The sequence below is a fragment of the Passer domesticus genome, chromosome 1 (genome assembly GCF_036417665.1).
Source record: "Passer domesticus isolate bPasDom1 chromosome 1, bPasDom1.hap1, whole genome shotgun sequence".
Classification (NCBI taxonomy): domain Eukaryota; kingdom Metazoa; phylum Chordata; class Aves; order Passeriformes; family Passeridae; genus Passer; species Passer domesticus.
The window spans coordinates 102,059,509-102,076,090 of record NC_087474.1 but is presented as its reverse complement, the minus strand read 5'-3'; the positions used below and the strand labels follow the sequence as shown (position 1 = coordinate 102,076,090).

General features: G+C 38.1%; 1 protein-coding gene across 7 annotated transcripts in view; it reads right to left on the bottom strand.

Annotated features, from left to right (window-relative positions):
- MBP (myelin basic protein) overlaps window positions 1–16,582 on the bottom strand; it is a 109,502-nt gene that overhangs the window by 78,794 nt on the left and 14,126 nt on the right. For all 7 annotated transcript variants that reach the window (XM_064431851.1, XM_064431864.1, XM_064431850.1 and 4 more), the window contains exon 2: window positions 5,435–5,508. In XM_064431851.1, the coding sequence (XP_064287921.1) occupies window positions 5,435–5,485 (51 nt within the window). In that variant the 5' untranslated portion in view covers window positions 5,486–5,508. The remainder of the gene's footprint in view (window positions 1–5,434; window positions 5,509–16,582) is intronic.

Here is a 16,582-nt window from a genome sequence, read left to right as displayed (position 1 = left end):
ATACTAAATTTAGCATCCAAAGAGTTTAATGAACAGTAAAGTATTGAAACACATTACTTGGATTTAGACAAAAGTTGTTCCTACAAACTTCACAGTAGAACTATTTTGCCTACTGAAACATTAACAGAGACTTCTGGTACCATACTGAGTGCTGGTGTTAAGGTTAATTTTTGAGGACAGATGTCACAGCGACTTCATGCTTGGCATTCTCAGAGGTTTCAAACAGTACAGTCATTTCAGTATCATCTCACCAGCAGAAGCACATTAGTGCCTGAAGGCTCCACTCAAGGTCTCCAAGCACTACTATTAATGCAGAATGACACTGCATCTATCCCAACAAACCATCCAGTTAGACAGCAAAAGGTTAAGAAATGAAGTAGGAAGACAGAGAGAGCACATGAGGATTTGCTCAAGGGCAAAGCTAGGTTGATGGCAGAACATGAGGGAAACAGACGTCTATCAAATTCAACTGGTGTTGCTGAACCAGTTCTGAGTGCCCAGAACTCCCCTTCACACCCCTTAAGAAGATTTGCCTCTCCCAAAAGCAGCAGTTCCTTGTACCAGGCATACCAGCATAACCAGATCATAAGGATTGGTCATAAGGATTCTACAGAGCATATCTAACTTGTAAAACTGACTGCTGAAAATGCTCATCAAATCTCTCACAGAAAACACTGGTGCTCTCAACATTTTAAAGTTTTTTTCTCCTTTTCACTTGCCTTCAGAAAACATACTGGCTCAAGGGGGAGTGTTTTAGTCTATCCATCAAATAGCAAAGAATTCACCATAATAGTTCCTGTGCTCTTTACTGCTTTACAGGAAAGAGTAAAACTCTGAGAAAACACACAATTACACTGGAAAATAAAAATAGTGCTATATAACTTTGCTGGGGGGGAAAAAGTGAGAAGGCTTCGCAAATAACTTTTATGGTAATATGACTATTTCTTTTTTACAGAAAAATTTACCCCAGACTTCAAAATCCATACAATCTCTATGTTACATTTCTCAAGCTGTATGTACAAAAAATAATAAACTTTTATCTTACAAAAATAATACTTCAGAGCAATCAACTAAGCAAGTAAAAAGTGTTTCATGTGTTGTTTTCTTCCTTTTTTTGGTAATTTATGATGCATACCAAGAGGAAGCACCTGGCAAAAACCACACAAACAGCTCAGGCCTGTAAGCAGCCTAAACCATGAGAGGTAGTGAAAGCTTTTATGCTTGCAGATCCCTGAGCATGTATGAGATGAACAGTTCAACTACCATCACGTGCCAGTTATCTTAAGAATTTCAACTCTCTTTCATCAGGAAGAGACAGAAAATTTTCAATCAGTGTTACCTGACTGCAGCCTTAGACAGGGTGCTGATTTCACAACATTAGCAAGGTAACAGGGGAAAAAAAGAGGAGAGGAAATAGAATCTCCTCTAAAGCAGCACAGAAACTATCTGATTTACTGATACATGCTCACTGAAGCAATTTAGCTTGAATAGTTATGCTGAGCTCTCCTTAAACACTGAGAACCAGTCAGTTTATGAAAGTCATATCAAACCAACCACTGCAAAACACGTTATAGAATCTAGGTACATAACACAGGACAATCAAAGGCAAGATTTTTCACAAGTTCATTATTACCTAGCAAGACTTGGTCATTATTAAGGGATTATTTTTTGTTCAAATAAAACATTAAATTGCAGACTGAATGCTTATTCATCATTATGTCTGTTTTCAGTTTTGGCCTGCAATTACACTTCCCAAGGCTTTTCAGAGCTGAGTACCAGAAGTGGCAATTGGGTTTGGTTCCTTGCTGTTTTCTCACAGCACACCCCAATTACATAAAGGATATGAACTCGGTAGATAATCCAGCATTTCCCATAATCTAACATGTCCCAGCTCTGTATAAATTTCATGAGCAATCCCTTGACATGGCAGTGCGGTGGGTTTTGAGCTTCCATAACAGGTCACAAGCTTGATTTCCAGGTCCCCACAGCACTACGTGACCAAGGAAACCAGGCTACTTGGACCAGGAGCATTTGGAAGTTGTTGTGCAATAAGTGGAACAATGCCAGACCTTCCTTCCAAACCCCTCTTCCTGAACAATGAACGACATTAAGGGCCAGTTTGGACAGACAGCAAGACAATTCAAAGATTTTGGGACGGCAATAATGTGCTGTGCAGAATTATCTAATGAGGAGTAGCAGAGAACTGTGCTGTTGTAACACAGGCAGCTTTAGTCATTGCAAAAGAGATTGTGCCACTTTTTAGTGCAATGATGACAAATTACCACACAAGAACTAGAATGCTGAACAAGTAAAACTCCAGTGCCTATTTTTTTTTTACTCCTCTACATTTAGCTTTATGAGAAGTTAAAGAAACTCAGGGCAATAAACTCAGGACAGCCTATTCTTTTTGTTATTGTTGTTCTTAGGTATATTTATGTTAAGTTCAAACTCAAGTATCAACACTAAGAGGAAAGTAAACAAAATAAATACTTAAACATTAACTAATGCATTAAGCAGATGCAATATCTAGTATCATTCAAAGTAGAAAGAAAAGATAAAATGCTGGGTTCATTGAGGAGGTTTTTTTATGTCTTACAAAACTCTAAAAAATACAGATCCATTAAACATACAAGAAAAAATCCCACAGAAATGAGGTGGTGTACGCTGTTGTTGTGAGTAAAAGAGAAGGGTTTTGTAAATACTTCTCCACATTATTTAGGTCAAATGTTTTTCAAAGCATTCACTTAATTTCACCGTATCTCATTATTTATTCAATAATCACTGTAGCTTGCCACATTTATATATCAAGAGGAGAACAATATTTTGAAGGAAGTGTCACAGCATGGGAAGCCACCTTAATGTCTCCAGTAAATTTCCTGATTTGAAAGCATACTGGTGTCACCTTAGACATTTCATGAAGTAATTGCTTTCCAGAAGTCCATTTCTAATTTTGTAATTCAAGTACACAAATTTACTAAAGTGAAGCTAGACCTCAACTCAAAAAAAACACCAAACCAACCTCACAGTAACTGCTGGATTTACTGGACAACCAAGAACTGGGATTGCTGCAATTTGCAAGTCACTTTAATGTCACTAGACATAAAATAGTTCCGTGGAGAAATGGTTTACCAGTTCAGGAGCAGTACAGTTGCTGTAAATCTGACCTCAAAGGTTCAAAGAAGCTGCCTAAAATCATGTTTTTCCTTTGGACCTACAGTTTTAGGAAAGGACTTACAGTAAGCAGCCTGGAGAGTCAAAGTAATGAAACTTAGAAAGACTCTTGGTGAGATGTTTGCCTCTTTCTTGCAGTTCTGTTACTACGAGTGAGGAGAGGCAGCTCAGCATTTCCACTGCACTCTCTGTAAGCCTTCAGCTGGTCTAGAAGATCAGTGGGAAACAGTTCTAATCTACAGCAATATTGAACAACAACAACTTCTTTGACTTTGAAAATAAGAGGGGGGGAAAAAAAACCCCAAAACAAACTGGCTTGGTTAATGCAACCACTAGGAAATTTAATGCTGCCTGAAAGAACTGAATCAAGAATGACTAACTATAGGGGATCCATAGTAGTCTCTTAACAATATATTTCCTGATTTTAAATCTATGGCCTTGTAATTTCTTGTGGCATGATCACTGTTTTAGATAAAGGGAGATCATGCACATCTCTGTGCATAAAGGGAGATTTTGATCAAGCACTGCCAGTTTGAAAGTTTAGGGGCTTGTTGTTTTGGTTTTTTGACCCTCTAGGAGGATGAGTGAAGGTCAGAAGATAATATTACAGTAGTAATACCCTGCTTCACAAAACAATTTTGGTAAATTAATTTTATTTTGATTGCAGAATCAAGTATTCTCCATGAACTGATTAGGAAAAAGAAGGAATTTTAAAGAATTGCAGCCATCCATTTCCTTGTAGTTCTGTCCCATATACCAAGTGCAGACTCACAGTCACCTGACTCTCACTCACCACCACAGAATTTGCACCTTTTGCACAGGCTGTTACAATCTGAAGAATTTTTAGCTTTCTGAAGCCAGATGTGCCCCACAACTCACCCTCCTGCTATCCAGATGCCTCAAACACATGTGATCCCACAGCAGGAGAGAAGATGCAATGTGGTTTTTTTTAAACAAGTTTTATCCTCAAAGACCAAAGCAGGGGGTGCACTGTGATGCATCAAGCTCTGTAAACTTAATGTATCATGCAGGGTCTCACATTCTTACTCAGAAAGGATCAAAATATTTGGCTAAATGTTTCTGTTTGTCGCATTTGACTTTTCTGCACAGCTGAATTTTCTAAAGGGCAAGTCTGCAAGACCAGCCACCACAAGACAGCAACTTGGGATTCATACTACTGTTTGTGCTCAAACCAACACTTTGGGCCACAAAATAGATTTTGCAAAATACTGCACCAACACAAAACAAAACTGTATGTAGCTATCCTCTGTTCCAGCTGCTTTCTCCCTATTCCTTCCAGTGTGACTGTGCATTTTCCTAAAGGAGGTGGCAAGGAACTAGTAACTGTATGAGTTCTAGTTTGTACACCTTTTGGTGATAACTGCTTATCTTCCACAGCAAAGCAAAATACCCACATTGCTCCAGATAAAGCCCAGAACTATCTTTTACATCTTATGTCCAATGCAAAGGGCAACAGCTTTATACAGTGTGGGCTTAGACTGTACACTGTTATTTTAGGTTGAGGATGTGTGGAGGGAAGATAGCAACAGCTAGCAACAAGCAGTGGGTTTTTGTTTTTTTTACTTTTAAATATATATAGAAAGATGTTCTGTTTTAAGATGTGTGAAATCTCTTCCGGTACAACATAGAAAAACAAATAAACAAGAAATTATCACAAGGCAAACAGAACACCACATTATGTGCAGAATACACAACAGTGTCAGCAGATGCTTAGGAATCAAATACTAGGAATCAACTTTTAATGAACATTTTTGCAGTTCTTTTTTTTTTTCCCTAGGGAGGAGATTTTTAAAGCTGTATCTCCTTGGATTGACAATCTTGTCCTTAAAAATCCTTTTATTTTACCTATTTTTTCACAGTGTCTTTCTTATGGATGAAGCCAATTTTATTGCCCAAATGAAAATCTGTCAACACACAGGATATAACTCTGCTCACTGACTCTTAGAATCATGATATTGTAGAGTTTTTTAAGTCCCTTTCATTCATTACCACCATGGCTGAGAAGATTATTATCAACTATGGATCAAACATCACATCTCTCACTAAATCCAGCACAACAAAATCTTCATTTGGCCACATCTCATAGGACAGTCTTTCAAAAACATGGTCACTTTACAGTGTAAACTACAAAACAGTAATGATAACAGTGATCTGGTAAACAACTACTGTCCTAAAAATCCCCTGTATTACACGGAATACATATTTCCCAAGTGGCTCTCTCTCTTCCATTTTCTATACTCACCTTGGTTGACTTCTCAGTGCTATGCTCTCGTTTTCCCACATGGTTTCCCATTATGGATCACCAAGCTTTAAATTCTGAAAAGATAAAACAACATTTTTAGAACCAATACATTTGTAAAGAAATAAAAATAAATTTTTAACCTGACACATAACAAAGAAATTTTTCACATTCAATGAGACTTTTTACAATCCAAGGCAAGATCCTAAGGAAGAAAACTCCCATGCTTATCTGGTCTATTTTACACATTTAAGCAGTATCAGAAAGCTTTCCTACTTCCATTAAAAAAAAAAAAAAGACATAAAAGAGAAGGAACAAAATAAAATGTTCTTTTTGAAATTTACACATAAAATAAAACTAGATTAGAAATTAGATAGAGACCCTGTCTTTTGATATTATGTTTTTAATAGCAAACAGTGCAGCACACATCAAATAATTTGTTACTTTAAACTTCCATAAAAGTTCAAGTAAGTTCTTTTGAATTCATATTTACCACTATATAAACAGCAATTAGTGAAAAAAGCACCACACTAACTGCTAACAATTTGCCGTGGAGGGTAGAACATGTGAGTTGTAGGTTAGAACATGTGAGTTGTTTACAGCTCCCAATTTCATGATGAGCACGTAAGAAAGCAATGCCAACTCTTTCTTCGTATTTTCTGGCTCATCCTGCCATATCTCAGCTTAACAGAGCTTATATAGGTTAAACCACAACATGCAAATTTCAGCTTTTAGAGCACACTCATAGTTGTGCCACATATTTTTTGTAACAGAAGAAGGTGTCTGTATAGGACATTGCAGCTGCTTCCTTGAGATGATTTGAATGCAGTGCATCACAGCATTTGAAGTCATGAGACTTAAAATGACATGCATTACTTAAAATGACATGCATTACTTAAAATTACATGCATGAAATAAAGCAATAGGCTATACAAACTCATATATTGTTATAACCCCAGCTACACGCACTGATTTGTGTATGGAAGGATTCTAAAGACAGAAACTTTGGTTTTGACAAAGGACACATCTGTGATGGGCAGACATAAGTAATCAATCTAATTTTGTATCACTACTTCAACTTTTGGAGAGACTGACAGATTTACTTAAACACACACACTTGACCATCCCACCCAACCCCCAGTGATAAATTTCAGATTTTGAGGGTCTACAGTGCTCATTTGGCAATTCACTGAATTCAGTTTTCTCTAAGTTCCATGTTATCACTGTATCCAATTAATAAAGTCCTCACAAAAACCCACTTCCAAGGTCTCACAAAATCAAAATTAAAAAGCATCCAAACTCAGTAAATGCACCCAAGACAGAATTTATTGCTAAATTGGAAATAGATTCTTTTAAACCAGTATTATCTATTGCATATGAGATTTTTAAAAAACCCAAAAAACAACAAGAAAAAACTACAAACCCCCTCCCCCCAAAAAACTAACCCTGTACTTTCCAGCTGTGAGATCAGCACTATCAATTCACCCATTTTTTACATTCTAAAGTTTTTCAAGGAAAAATACAGGTAAATTCATATACACTGGGTTTCAGACCTGAACTTCTTCACACTGGCCTTTGCTCTACAAATTATGAGTAGCAGCTCATTCCTTGTCACCTACTTCCCAACATAAGGAAAACAGAGTGGAATACAAAACTGTAAGACATGTCTACAGCAGAATATAAAACCAAATGTTCCATGTGTTATTCTTCCACTCATTTATCAAAAAAATTAACTGTCAAATTTGGTCTATAACACACATATGTCTCAGTACACAGACGATGAAGCCAACATAACACTTGCAGACCAGATCTGTGATCCTGTCCTCTGTCTCCCTTAGCTTCTCTCATGTCTCTGGAGTAACACCCCGAGAACAACCATCCCGTACCCATAAAACGCTCACAACTAGATTTTACATTCCTTTTTTTTTTTTTCATGCATAAAGGAATGCAGATATTTGAACTGAAGAGAAGTTAGATATAGGTAACTGTTGTAATTCCTCACGTAGCAATAAAACTACTTTTCAGCCAAAGGGACAAAAGCAACCAGCCACTAGCAAGGGTATCCTAAATGTTACAGATTTCTTTATACTACCTATTAAACAGTGAAATCTAAAGTTAAATCTAAGTAATCCTTTGGCAAAGAAAGGATACGAAGAATCTGATAAGAATTATGAAAGAAATTGTATAGTGCCAACTGTTCTGTAGATACCTGATTAGGAAGTAAAACCACACATACATGCAAGCATTTATAGCAACAAAGACTTAATTTTTCACTTCTGCCTCAAGCAGAAATCCACCTTACTGGACTAAAAACTGAGCACACAGGTTGTTTTCACTTCAGGACGAAACACTGAGACTTAAACACTGACTTTAATTCTTACTATCTGGAGGGAGACCACACTGCACAGTTTCTACCTGTGCCAATCTTTATGCAATATGTTGAGTCACTGACTTGAATAGGATTACTCACTTTTACAATCTTTGTAGGAACTTGCAGCCAACTATTCTAAACATCTCAGCTGGAAAAATATTAATATTTTCTTTTTAGTCATCTTCATACTGTACAGGTTGCCAGACTAGGCAGCTCTGTATGAAGCAAAGACACAGCTTGTTAGACTTCCTAACAATGTCCATCAGCTGAACAACACTCTTTGCAGAGGAATCCGTGAATGATTCAGCACTGATGAACAGCCACAAGAACAGTCACAGTGCTCCAAGCAATGAAGAAACACAAGAACTGTGGAAATGAAATACCTTCTTTGAATCTCACATGAATCACACCTAACAATAAGCTGCCAAAACAGGCCTGCACATGGGATCAAGCTTATGACCATAACAGCATTTGTCAAAAACCTTCCTAGTGAAACCCTGCAAGTTTTGTAAATCCTATGAGATGACAAATTTTGCACATGAGCTTGAGTCACAAATGAGAAGGGACACTCCACATGCCTGCAGTGGATGGAGTTACATCACCCTATAAAACTCCCCAAGAGTTCCTGGTTCCACATTAAAACCATCTGAGAGGCTCAGAAAATTAAACGCCACATGAGTAAACTGATTTAACAGGACTAAAAGTTGAAAACACTTCTGCTGCCTAAAAACTCTTTTGGATGAAGTGAGTGAATTGGGGCAGGAAGTTGTGAGCCACCGCTGCAGGTGCCACCAGCAGAGCCATCCAGCTGCCTCAGCACTATCCCACAGCCACCTACTGAGCTGAATCAGCTCTGCTGCCATGACCTGGCACTTCCCAATCCATGACTGATACAGCAGTAACTCCACCTATGCCAGCTGCTTTGAGTAATTCCAAAAACAGCCAAGGGATTTTGCCTGGGGAAATGAAATTAAGCGTCTCCTCCCATCAATTCACCTTCTCACAGTTAGTCTAACAGATAACCTGATGGAAGCCTAGACCAAGCAGCTTTCCCACTTTCTTCACAGCAGGAACCCATATTCCAAGTAGCAACAACTAGAAATGCTAGTGCCTTACCCAAGGAGAAAAACTTGTATTTCCAAAACTCAAAATAAAAAAAGAGATGGAAAAAATCTGTTCTACACAATACATACCTGTAATAATACACTTATGTTGGCATCATGTAATTTATCTTCACCTGAGCAGCTGCTTAAAAATAGGGATTAAAAACCATAAATCATTGTAGTGTTTTTTAGGCCATTCTAGTCTGCCTGTTAGTATCTGCAGCTAAACAAGTCATTCTAATCATGTTCCCATACACACCCACTGCCCTATAAAGAAGTTCACGATTTAGAAGTTTCACTGAAAGGTAGAAAAACACTTCTCCAAACCTTCTGAAATGTAACAAGAAATGCAATGGCATTACTTTCTGCAGGTTATGCAGTTTTAACTGCAAAATATAATTTTCTTACTCACAGGAGTTGAAAAAAGTTCACCCATGTAGTCATCAGATTTAAATAAGTGATATTGTAATTGAGGAGTCAAAACAGTCTATAAGCCAATCCATATGGAGCACTTTTATTGAACATTAATGGTTACTTCAAATTAAAAAGCATAAACTACTGAATGTGTATCACACAATGCTGAAAATGGATTTTAAAATATAATCTTACCTCTTCCCACACGTTAATTATGACTCAACAGAACTACACGTAATAATAAAGGTATGCAAGGACTTACATATTTACAGGTATCAGAACATAATTACTACCTTGTCTAGGAATATGTATTCATCACAGACTGATGTTGGGTAATCGTGCAGAGCTACAAGTGCTCCTAGCCTTACTCACACATGGGAAGGGTAACCAAAGAATATAAAAGTATTTGAGGGAATCTACTTCAAACTTCCTGCTAAATTCTTAACTATTCTTACACAGGTAAATATGACATTTAACTACTATATACAGATTTATCAGAAAAAAAATGCAATTTCTTTTAAGAAATGTTCAAGTTCTCTTTAATTCTGGTAGACTCCTAATGTAAACTCTTAATTACAAACTTATCCAAGGTCTTGTGGTATTTTTTGTTGTTGGGTTTGTTTGTTTTTTTTTTTTTTTTTTGTTTTCGGTTTTTTGGGGTTTTTTTGCGTGTGTTTGTTTTTTGTTTGTGGTAGTGTCAGGTCCTGGTTACACAGCTTCCTGGGAAGCAAGCTGACACATTGCACAGCAGTGGCTGCCAGCTAGATGGAAATCTCTGAGTGGTTTTTTCAGGCTCTCAGTGTGATACACATCTTTCCAAGGAAGCCTTTCACTTCATCTTCTTTCAAAACAAGACTGAGGCACTGGGCATGCCTCATCTGTTTCTTCAGAATTCCCTCATCGTGGTAGCCAAATATTTCAACTCACCAAGGAAGAAAACCTCCAGCAGGCACGAATGAGTGACCTGCAGCTAAATCCCTCAGCAGCCACAGTCAGACGCTTCACAGACAGATGTGAGCAAGCACGTAACTGAAGTAACCTGCCTCATGGACAAACTGCTCCACAGGAATCCCACCCTCTTAACTCAACTGTTAAATCATTTCAGAAAATATAGTGCCTTAAATCCCTTACAAGTTCATTGAGATTTAACGCATAATTTTTCATTATTGTGAAAGAGTGCAATACTTCCTAAATCAAACTTTATTTCACTTTTGACTGCCACAATTATATTTCTCTGAAAGGAAAACACATTATTCCAGACATATTTCCATCATGAATTATCAAAACCAAGATTTCAGTAGTGACCATAGCTATAAATCAGAGAAGTCAACAGGAGTTTACTACTTACAGATGTATTTAATCATGCTTGTGCAGTGTCTTACATATTGCAGTCCTGACCTATCTAGATATTACAGCAATTTTGATGTTTACAGATAAGTCCATGTACCTTAGCAAGGACACTAGGCCTAGAGAACCACTCCTCTGAGAGACTGGCCATGTCCTGAAACACTTTTACCCAAGAAAATATTCCCCAGTGCTAGCACAGTTGCTCAGTAATTTATACACACTTTATGTATCATTGCAAAGGACACCAAAATTATCTCATTTTCTCTAAAATTTTCTGCAACACTATGGCACATGAGAAAGGCTACAACAGCGAGCGAGAATATATTCTGTGAAAAAACCTTGTTGCAAAGTATTTCCTAAAATTGCCATAGGGTAAGCAGGACCCAAGATTTAAGATGTTTCCTGACTGTTTTGATTACCATTTTCTTCTATTGCTAACAAGAAGGATATTGTACATTATTTTTTACAAAAGTATGTGATTTCCAGGAATCTCACCTCAGCACACTGAGCATAGTTCAAACTTCACCCTAGACAACAGTGAGATTACAATGAAATTGCTAAACCACAATTATTTTCTGTAGCACTGGTTTTTCTTCCTTGTCTCTCCTTTCTTCCTTCAACCCACTCCACTCTCCTTGCTACAGCAGCATCCACCCTGTCCATTAAGAAAAAGAAAATTTCTCAACAGGGCTCTTCTGTTTCCCAAATGAAAAAATGCTCCCCTAAGGTCATGTAGCACATGCTGGTAGCTACACTCCTTTACGCAAACAGAAATCATCGATGACCACAGTCATTTGGCATTAGCCACATGTTTATTGTTTGTCTTCAAAACACTAAGATTAGCAAAGCCCTGTGAACTCTGTGCCAATCCACCTGCAGGGTCATAAGGAAATTTCCTTATCACCTCCAGTGCATCTGAGGAATAGCCAGGTAGGACCCCAAAGGCCTGGGGCAAGGTACAGATGCACCCAGCACGTTTGAGCTCCGTCCCTTCTGCTTGCTGCGCTTCTACCACTGTACCTACATCTGGGTTTTGACTAAATGTGGATTTCCTTGTAAGTACTCTGTGACTCTGCTGAGATCCTTGTGCCTCTCAGCTATTCCCAGTCTAGGGAACAGAGAGGGCCACACATACACCTCCCTTGAACGTGTGTATCAAAAGGAAAACGGTGCCCTCCTACGAAGCTATGACTGATTTGTCTGTTTTTATCTCAGTCACTAACATGAACAGGTCCACTTGCTACATGCTGTCTTTTATGCACAACACCACAACAAAATAGGCTAGGTGCTGTTATTTTCTTTTTCATACAGGTTTAGGTCTGCATGGTATACAACACCTTGGAGCTAGGACCAATTTTACCCAGGTTTCTGAAAAGGATCAGACACATACTCATCGATTTTTTTTTCAGCACCTATGTGCTCCAGAGACAAAATAATTTGATACTACAGCATTATCTTATGAAAAAAGGGAAAAAAAAGAAATAAATGGGACAGAGAAAGAATAGAGACATATTATAGCCTCATTTAATGTATTTGTAAGATATGCAGTATACTCCTAAGAACAGTGCTTTCCACCATCATGGTTTCTAAAGTACCATACTTCCTTTACAAATACACCTCCACAGCTGTGAACCTCAACATTCGGCCTCAGTGATTCAATAACTGAAAGTAAGACATTTGTCCTAGATTCTTAAGTAGTTTTGAAAAATAGGAAACACCACACAAGACTATATACCCCAAGTGCAGTATTAAACAGAAGAATGAAAGAAAGAGCAAAATTCATATTAAAATCATGGAGAACTTCAGGCCAAAGTAACAGTCTTAACAGTACCAGAGGGAAAAAAAAAAAGCAACTGAGAAATTATACCGAAAATTATAATTGTTACTTGAAGACTTTCAGTTTCTGAGATTAAGGTATTCTGAAAACAGACAAGACCTAGCACCTCTCTTCAGATAAAAATTCAAAATTGCCTAGAGAATAAAACCAAGATATATTCGATAACTCACTTTTTTTTCCCGTTCTCTGCTTAGAAAAACCAGCCCTCTCCAAATACTGAGCGGTATATTCTCCCTTTCAAAGCGAGGTAGGTTACCTAAGCTTCCCAGAGAACACAGGCACTTTGATGATCAGTATTTCATTAACACTTTGTGGAGACTGACTACAAAATGCACACCTGCAGTTCTAAACACACATGAATTAAAGGCACTGTATTCCTGCTCTTCTCATATTCAACAGACTGACAGATGGGACAAGGAGATGATTCACCCCCTTCAGACAGCATTAACTGTGCTGTGAGATAACACTGAATCACTAGATCCTTCTCAATTAAAAGGGGAAAAAAAAGTCTCCCTCCCTGATCTTTCTCTCTCTCTTCTGACTTCATATATGTTACCTATACTGCAAACATATCAACCAACAGGATGGATTTCCTGCAGATTCTCCTCTGTAACATTTGGCATAAATACTGATATTGCGAAAGGGTCTGACTTTCACCATACTCCAAGTTGACTCCCTTTGGCCCAATCTACTTCTCTACAGTCATGTTCCTTCCTTCCTTCCCATAAACACACTGCCAAAGAGGCACAAAACCCAATGTTTCTTCTCTGAGACAGAAAAAATGCATCCTTAACTCTGTGCTTGTATTTCTCTCTTCTTGTGCATTGTGTTTCTCACTTCTTTTTGCCTTCTTTTGCCTGGCCAAATTGTATGAGCATTCATACATGAAATCATGATCCTAAAGTGTTTTTTAAAGTAATTTGATGAAGACTCAATCCCTAGTATTTTAATTTGTAAGCATGCTGAAGACATGCAAGAATGTTCAAAATTCATGCGGCAGCCTCCTAAAAGGTCACCATTATCCAGAGTCCATTAACACAAACAAGACAGTTCTCCAGTCAGAAACGGTTTGATATGCAAGTTGCAAATGACACCTGATGAAGCTTATGCAAAGATTTATATGCTCCTCTTCTCTGAAATTCCAGTAAATATATTTAAGAACAAAGTAACTCAGCTGTAAAGAAGCAATTTTTCTGGGCTCATAAATGATTATCTACAAACACACACACTTTGACCCCAGTTTGGGATTTTCTCTGGTAATGACACACTGATTTACTTTCCTTTCTGAGAATAGAAAGCAAAATTAATTTTTTGCAAATCATCATTGCATAGCTGAGAAATAAATAATCAATTTATCTTATTTTCAAATGGCATTTTAATCCAGATGTTTTGGCTTTAATAGTTTAGGTCAGAGGCTCAGCAGGTTACAGTCACTAAGCTGTGAGTTGTTGCACTTGGAATTTTAAATAATTAATGAGTAACAGCAGCTGAAATCTGCATGAGGAACATCACCCTGACATAATTATTGTACTAGTGTGCTTCTTTAAATATGCTTTCAAGAACTCGTGGCTCGTACTTGAATGTTGTCTCATTTTATGTAAGTCATAAATGTCATGTGCTAATGTTGTTTTCCCAATCTTTATTAGGTACATTCAAAGCCAATATAGAAACAGTCATTACTGAATAACTACTAAAGAGAACAATGATAGACCCAGGGGAAAATTTCCATTTGAACATGAGAATGTTCTAAATGTACACAAGACCATTATCCTCCCTTCTTTCATTAAAAAGAAAACCAGATTGTTTATTCCACATTAAAAGGAAGACAAAAGCATGTGACAGGCCAAACACTCATTTTTTCAGCATGGTTTTCAAATGCAGTTCACTATTTATCAGTGTACAAAAGAAAAATATAACAAAATCCAGCAACATATCAAAATACTGGAGTGAGAAAATAAATGTTGCAATAAGAAGACTAGCAGTGTATTCACTTTCAATCATAATTACCAAAATATATCGCAAATCCACTATATGATTAAAAGCAAGCTTGTAGATATATTTGCAGCACCCATCACAAGAATATCTTGTTCTTGAACAAGTTGCACTTGTAAACTATTTTATTGTTAACTAAATATTTTTTAAAAAAGAAAATGTTGCAAATGCCATCATCTGTGATAGGGTCCACAGCCTTCAGCCAAGAGGGGTTCTCGAGACATTATGCAGAGATAGCAAGGAAGTTCCTTCCCTAAAGGTCTTGCAACATCAGTAGACAAAACACATGACCAGAAGGTAAACCTTTCTCCCATATTACAGATATAGAGCAAAGGCAGAGATAAGTTAAGGACAACACATTAAAAAAAATACTTACAGCCCACTTGAGAAGCTTTGGCAGACATTAGGAAATTAAATCCAGAGTTGTAATTCTGAAAACCCGTTCTCAGCTACTCATAATGCCAGGGTTTGTACTCAAAACACACACCTCCTTTCTTATTTTACAAGTGCTCCATGGCTTTCAAGTTCTGCTATCAGTCATTCAAAATAACACTCCAGCTGCGATGACACAGCCAAGAAGCTTCACATGATTTTACACCAGAACCCCATCAATATACAATGAGGTTATTTCTCTGACATCCTAGGTCTTCTTTCAGCCAACTTTGTCTCAAACAAAGAAAATGTGAACTATCAAGCTCAAGATTATCACAAGACAGAGTGGAAACCACTGCAACAACCCACTCCCTGCCTCTTTTTTTTCCTAAGCAGCTATAGCAGAAGGTCACCTATACTATGAGATAATAAGCTTGTGATTAGCACACTCACACAGGATGTGGGAAACCAGGGATCGCCTTAGACGATACTGAAGGGAAAGATCAGTCTGGCTTGATCACAGGATAACTGTGAGTCACCAGTGTGATCTGGCAAGGGGAAAATAGATTTTTAAAAAAAAGACAGACAAACAGACCTACATTGTAACATGAAGGAATATTTCCAGCTAAAACAGGGAAGAATTAAAGTCATCACAGAAGCCACTAGCATAACATCAGCTGAATCCAAGGTACAGTTCTGGTCAGCCGTATCTAACAACATGAATTTTTTACTAGAACAGATGCAAAGATGAGGGGTGCAATAGGAACCTATTAGGCAGAGATAAGGCTAAAAGCTCAGAACATGTCAAGCCTAAGTAAAGCAAAGCTAAATTGAGCATTGGAGGAAGAGAAAATACACACTGCCCACACATAAGTCTAAACTGGAAGTCAGAATATTTCTAAACATCAGGAGAGAAGGGCTCTGGGAGAACCAGAGGAGAGTAGAACACCTTGTAGTGTTGCAAGACAGAAAGCAAGAGTCTGACCACTGTATTTCAGGGACTGGATGAATGGTGTGGTTCTTACCATGGCAGGACAGCCCCAAATGACACAGGGCACTCCTCTGGCCTGGGAATATTTCAATCCATATTTCTGAACAGTGTATCTGGAGCACTCGGGTGGGAAGTAGGAGGAGTGGGGGGCAGAGAGGGCCTACCTTTTTCTGCATCTATTCATGCAGTGACAACAGATTGTAAAACAGGATAAAATAATCAAAGCCCCAAACAAAACAAAATCACAAAACCAGCACTACTCTGGAAAGGGGGAACAGAAATGAAATAGGATAGATTTTAGCCAGCTGGATTTCACTGGCATGTAGGATGCGAGACAGACAGACTTTATTCCCCACTCTGAGCTCATCCACTTTGTCCTGTAAGTGATCAGGGTAAGTATAGAGAGCTGTAACCCCCTCTGCACCAAGGCATGCATTTACTGAAGAAAGGGAACATGACTCCTGCTCAAGAGCCTCTAGCTTGGCAGCCTGCTCCTTGCAGCAGGAAACACAGGTCTGAACCCTTGGGGAAAGAGCTGGAGCTGATCTCCATCCCAACCACAGCACAGCAGGGTCTCGGCTAACCAGCTCTTCTGCAGTTTGTGAGCAGTGGCCCTCAGGAAACATTTGTGAGACACACACAAAGCCAACCTCTGCCCTCCGCAGCTTTGGGAACCAAAACAGCAGTGAAACACACTTTGCTTGGATGGATACTGGCTTTCAGA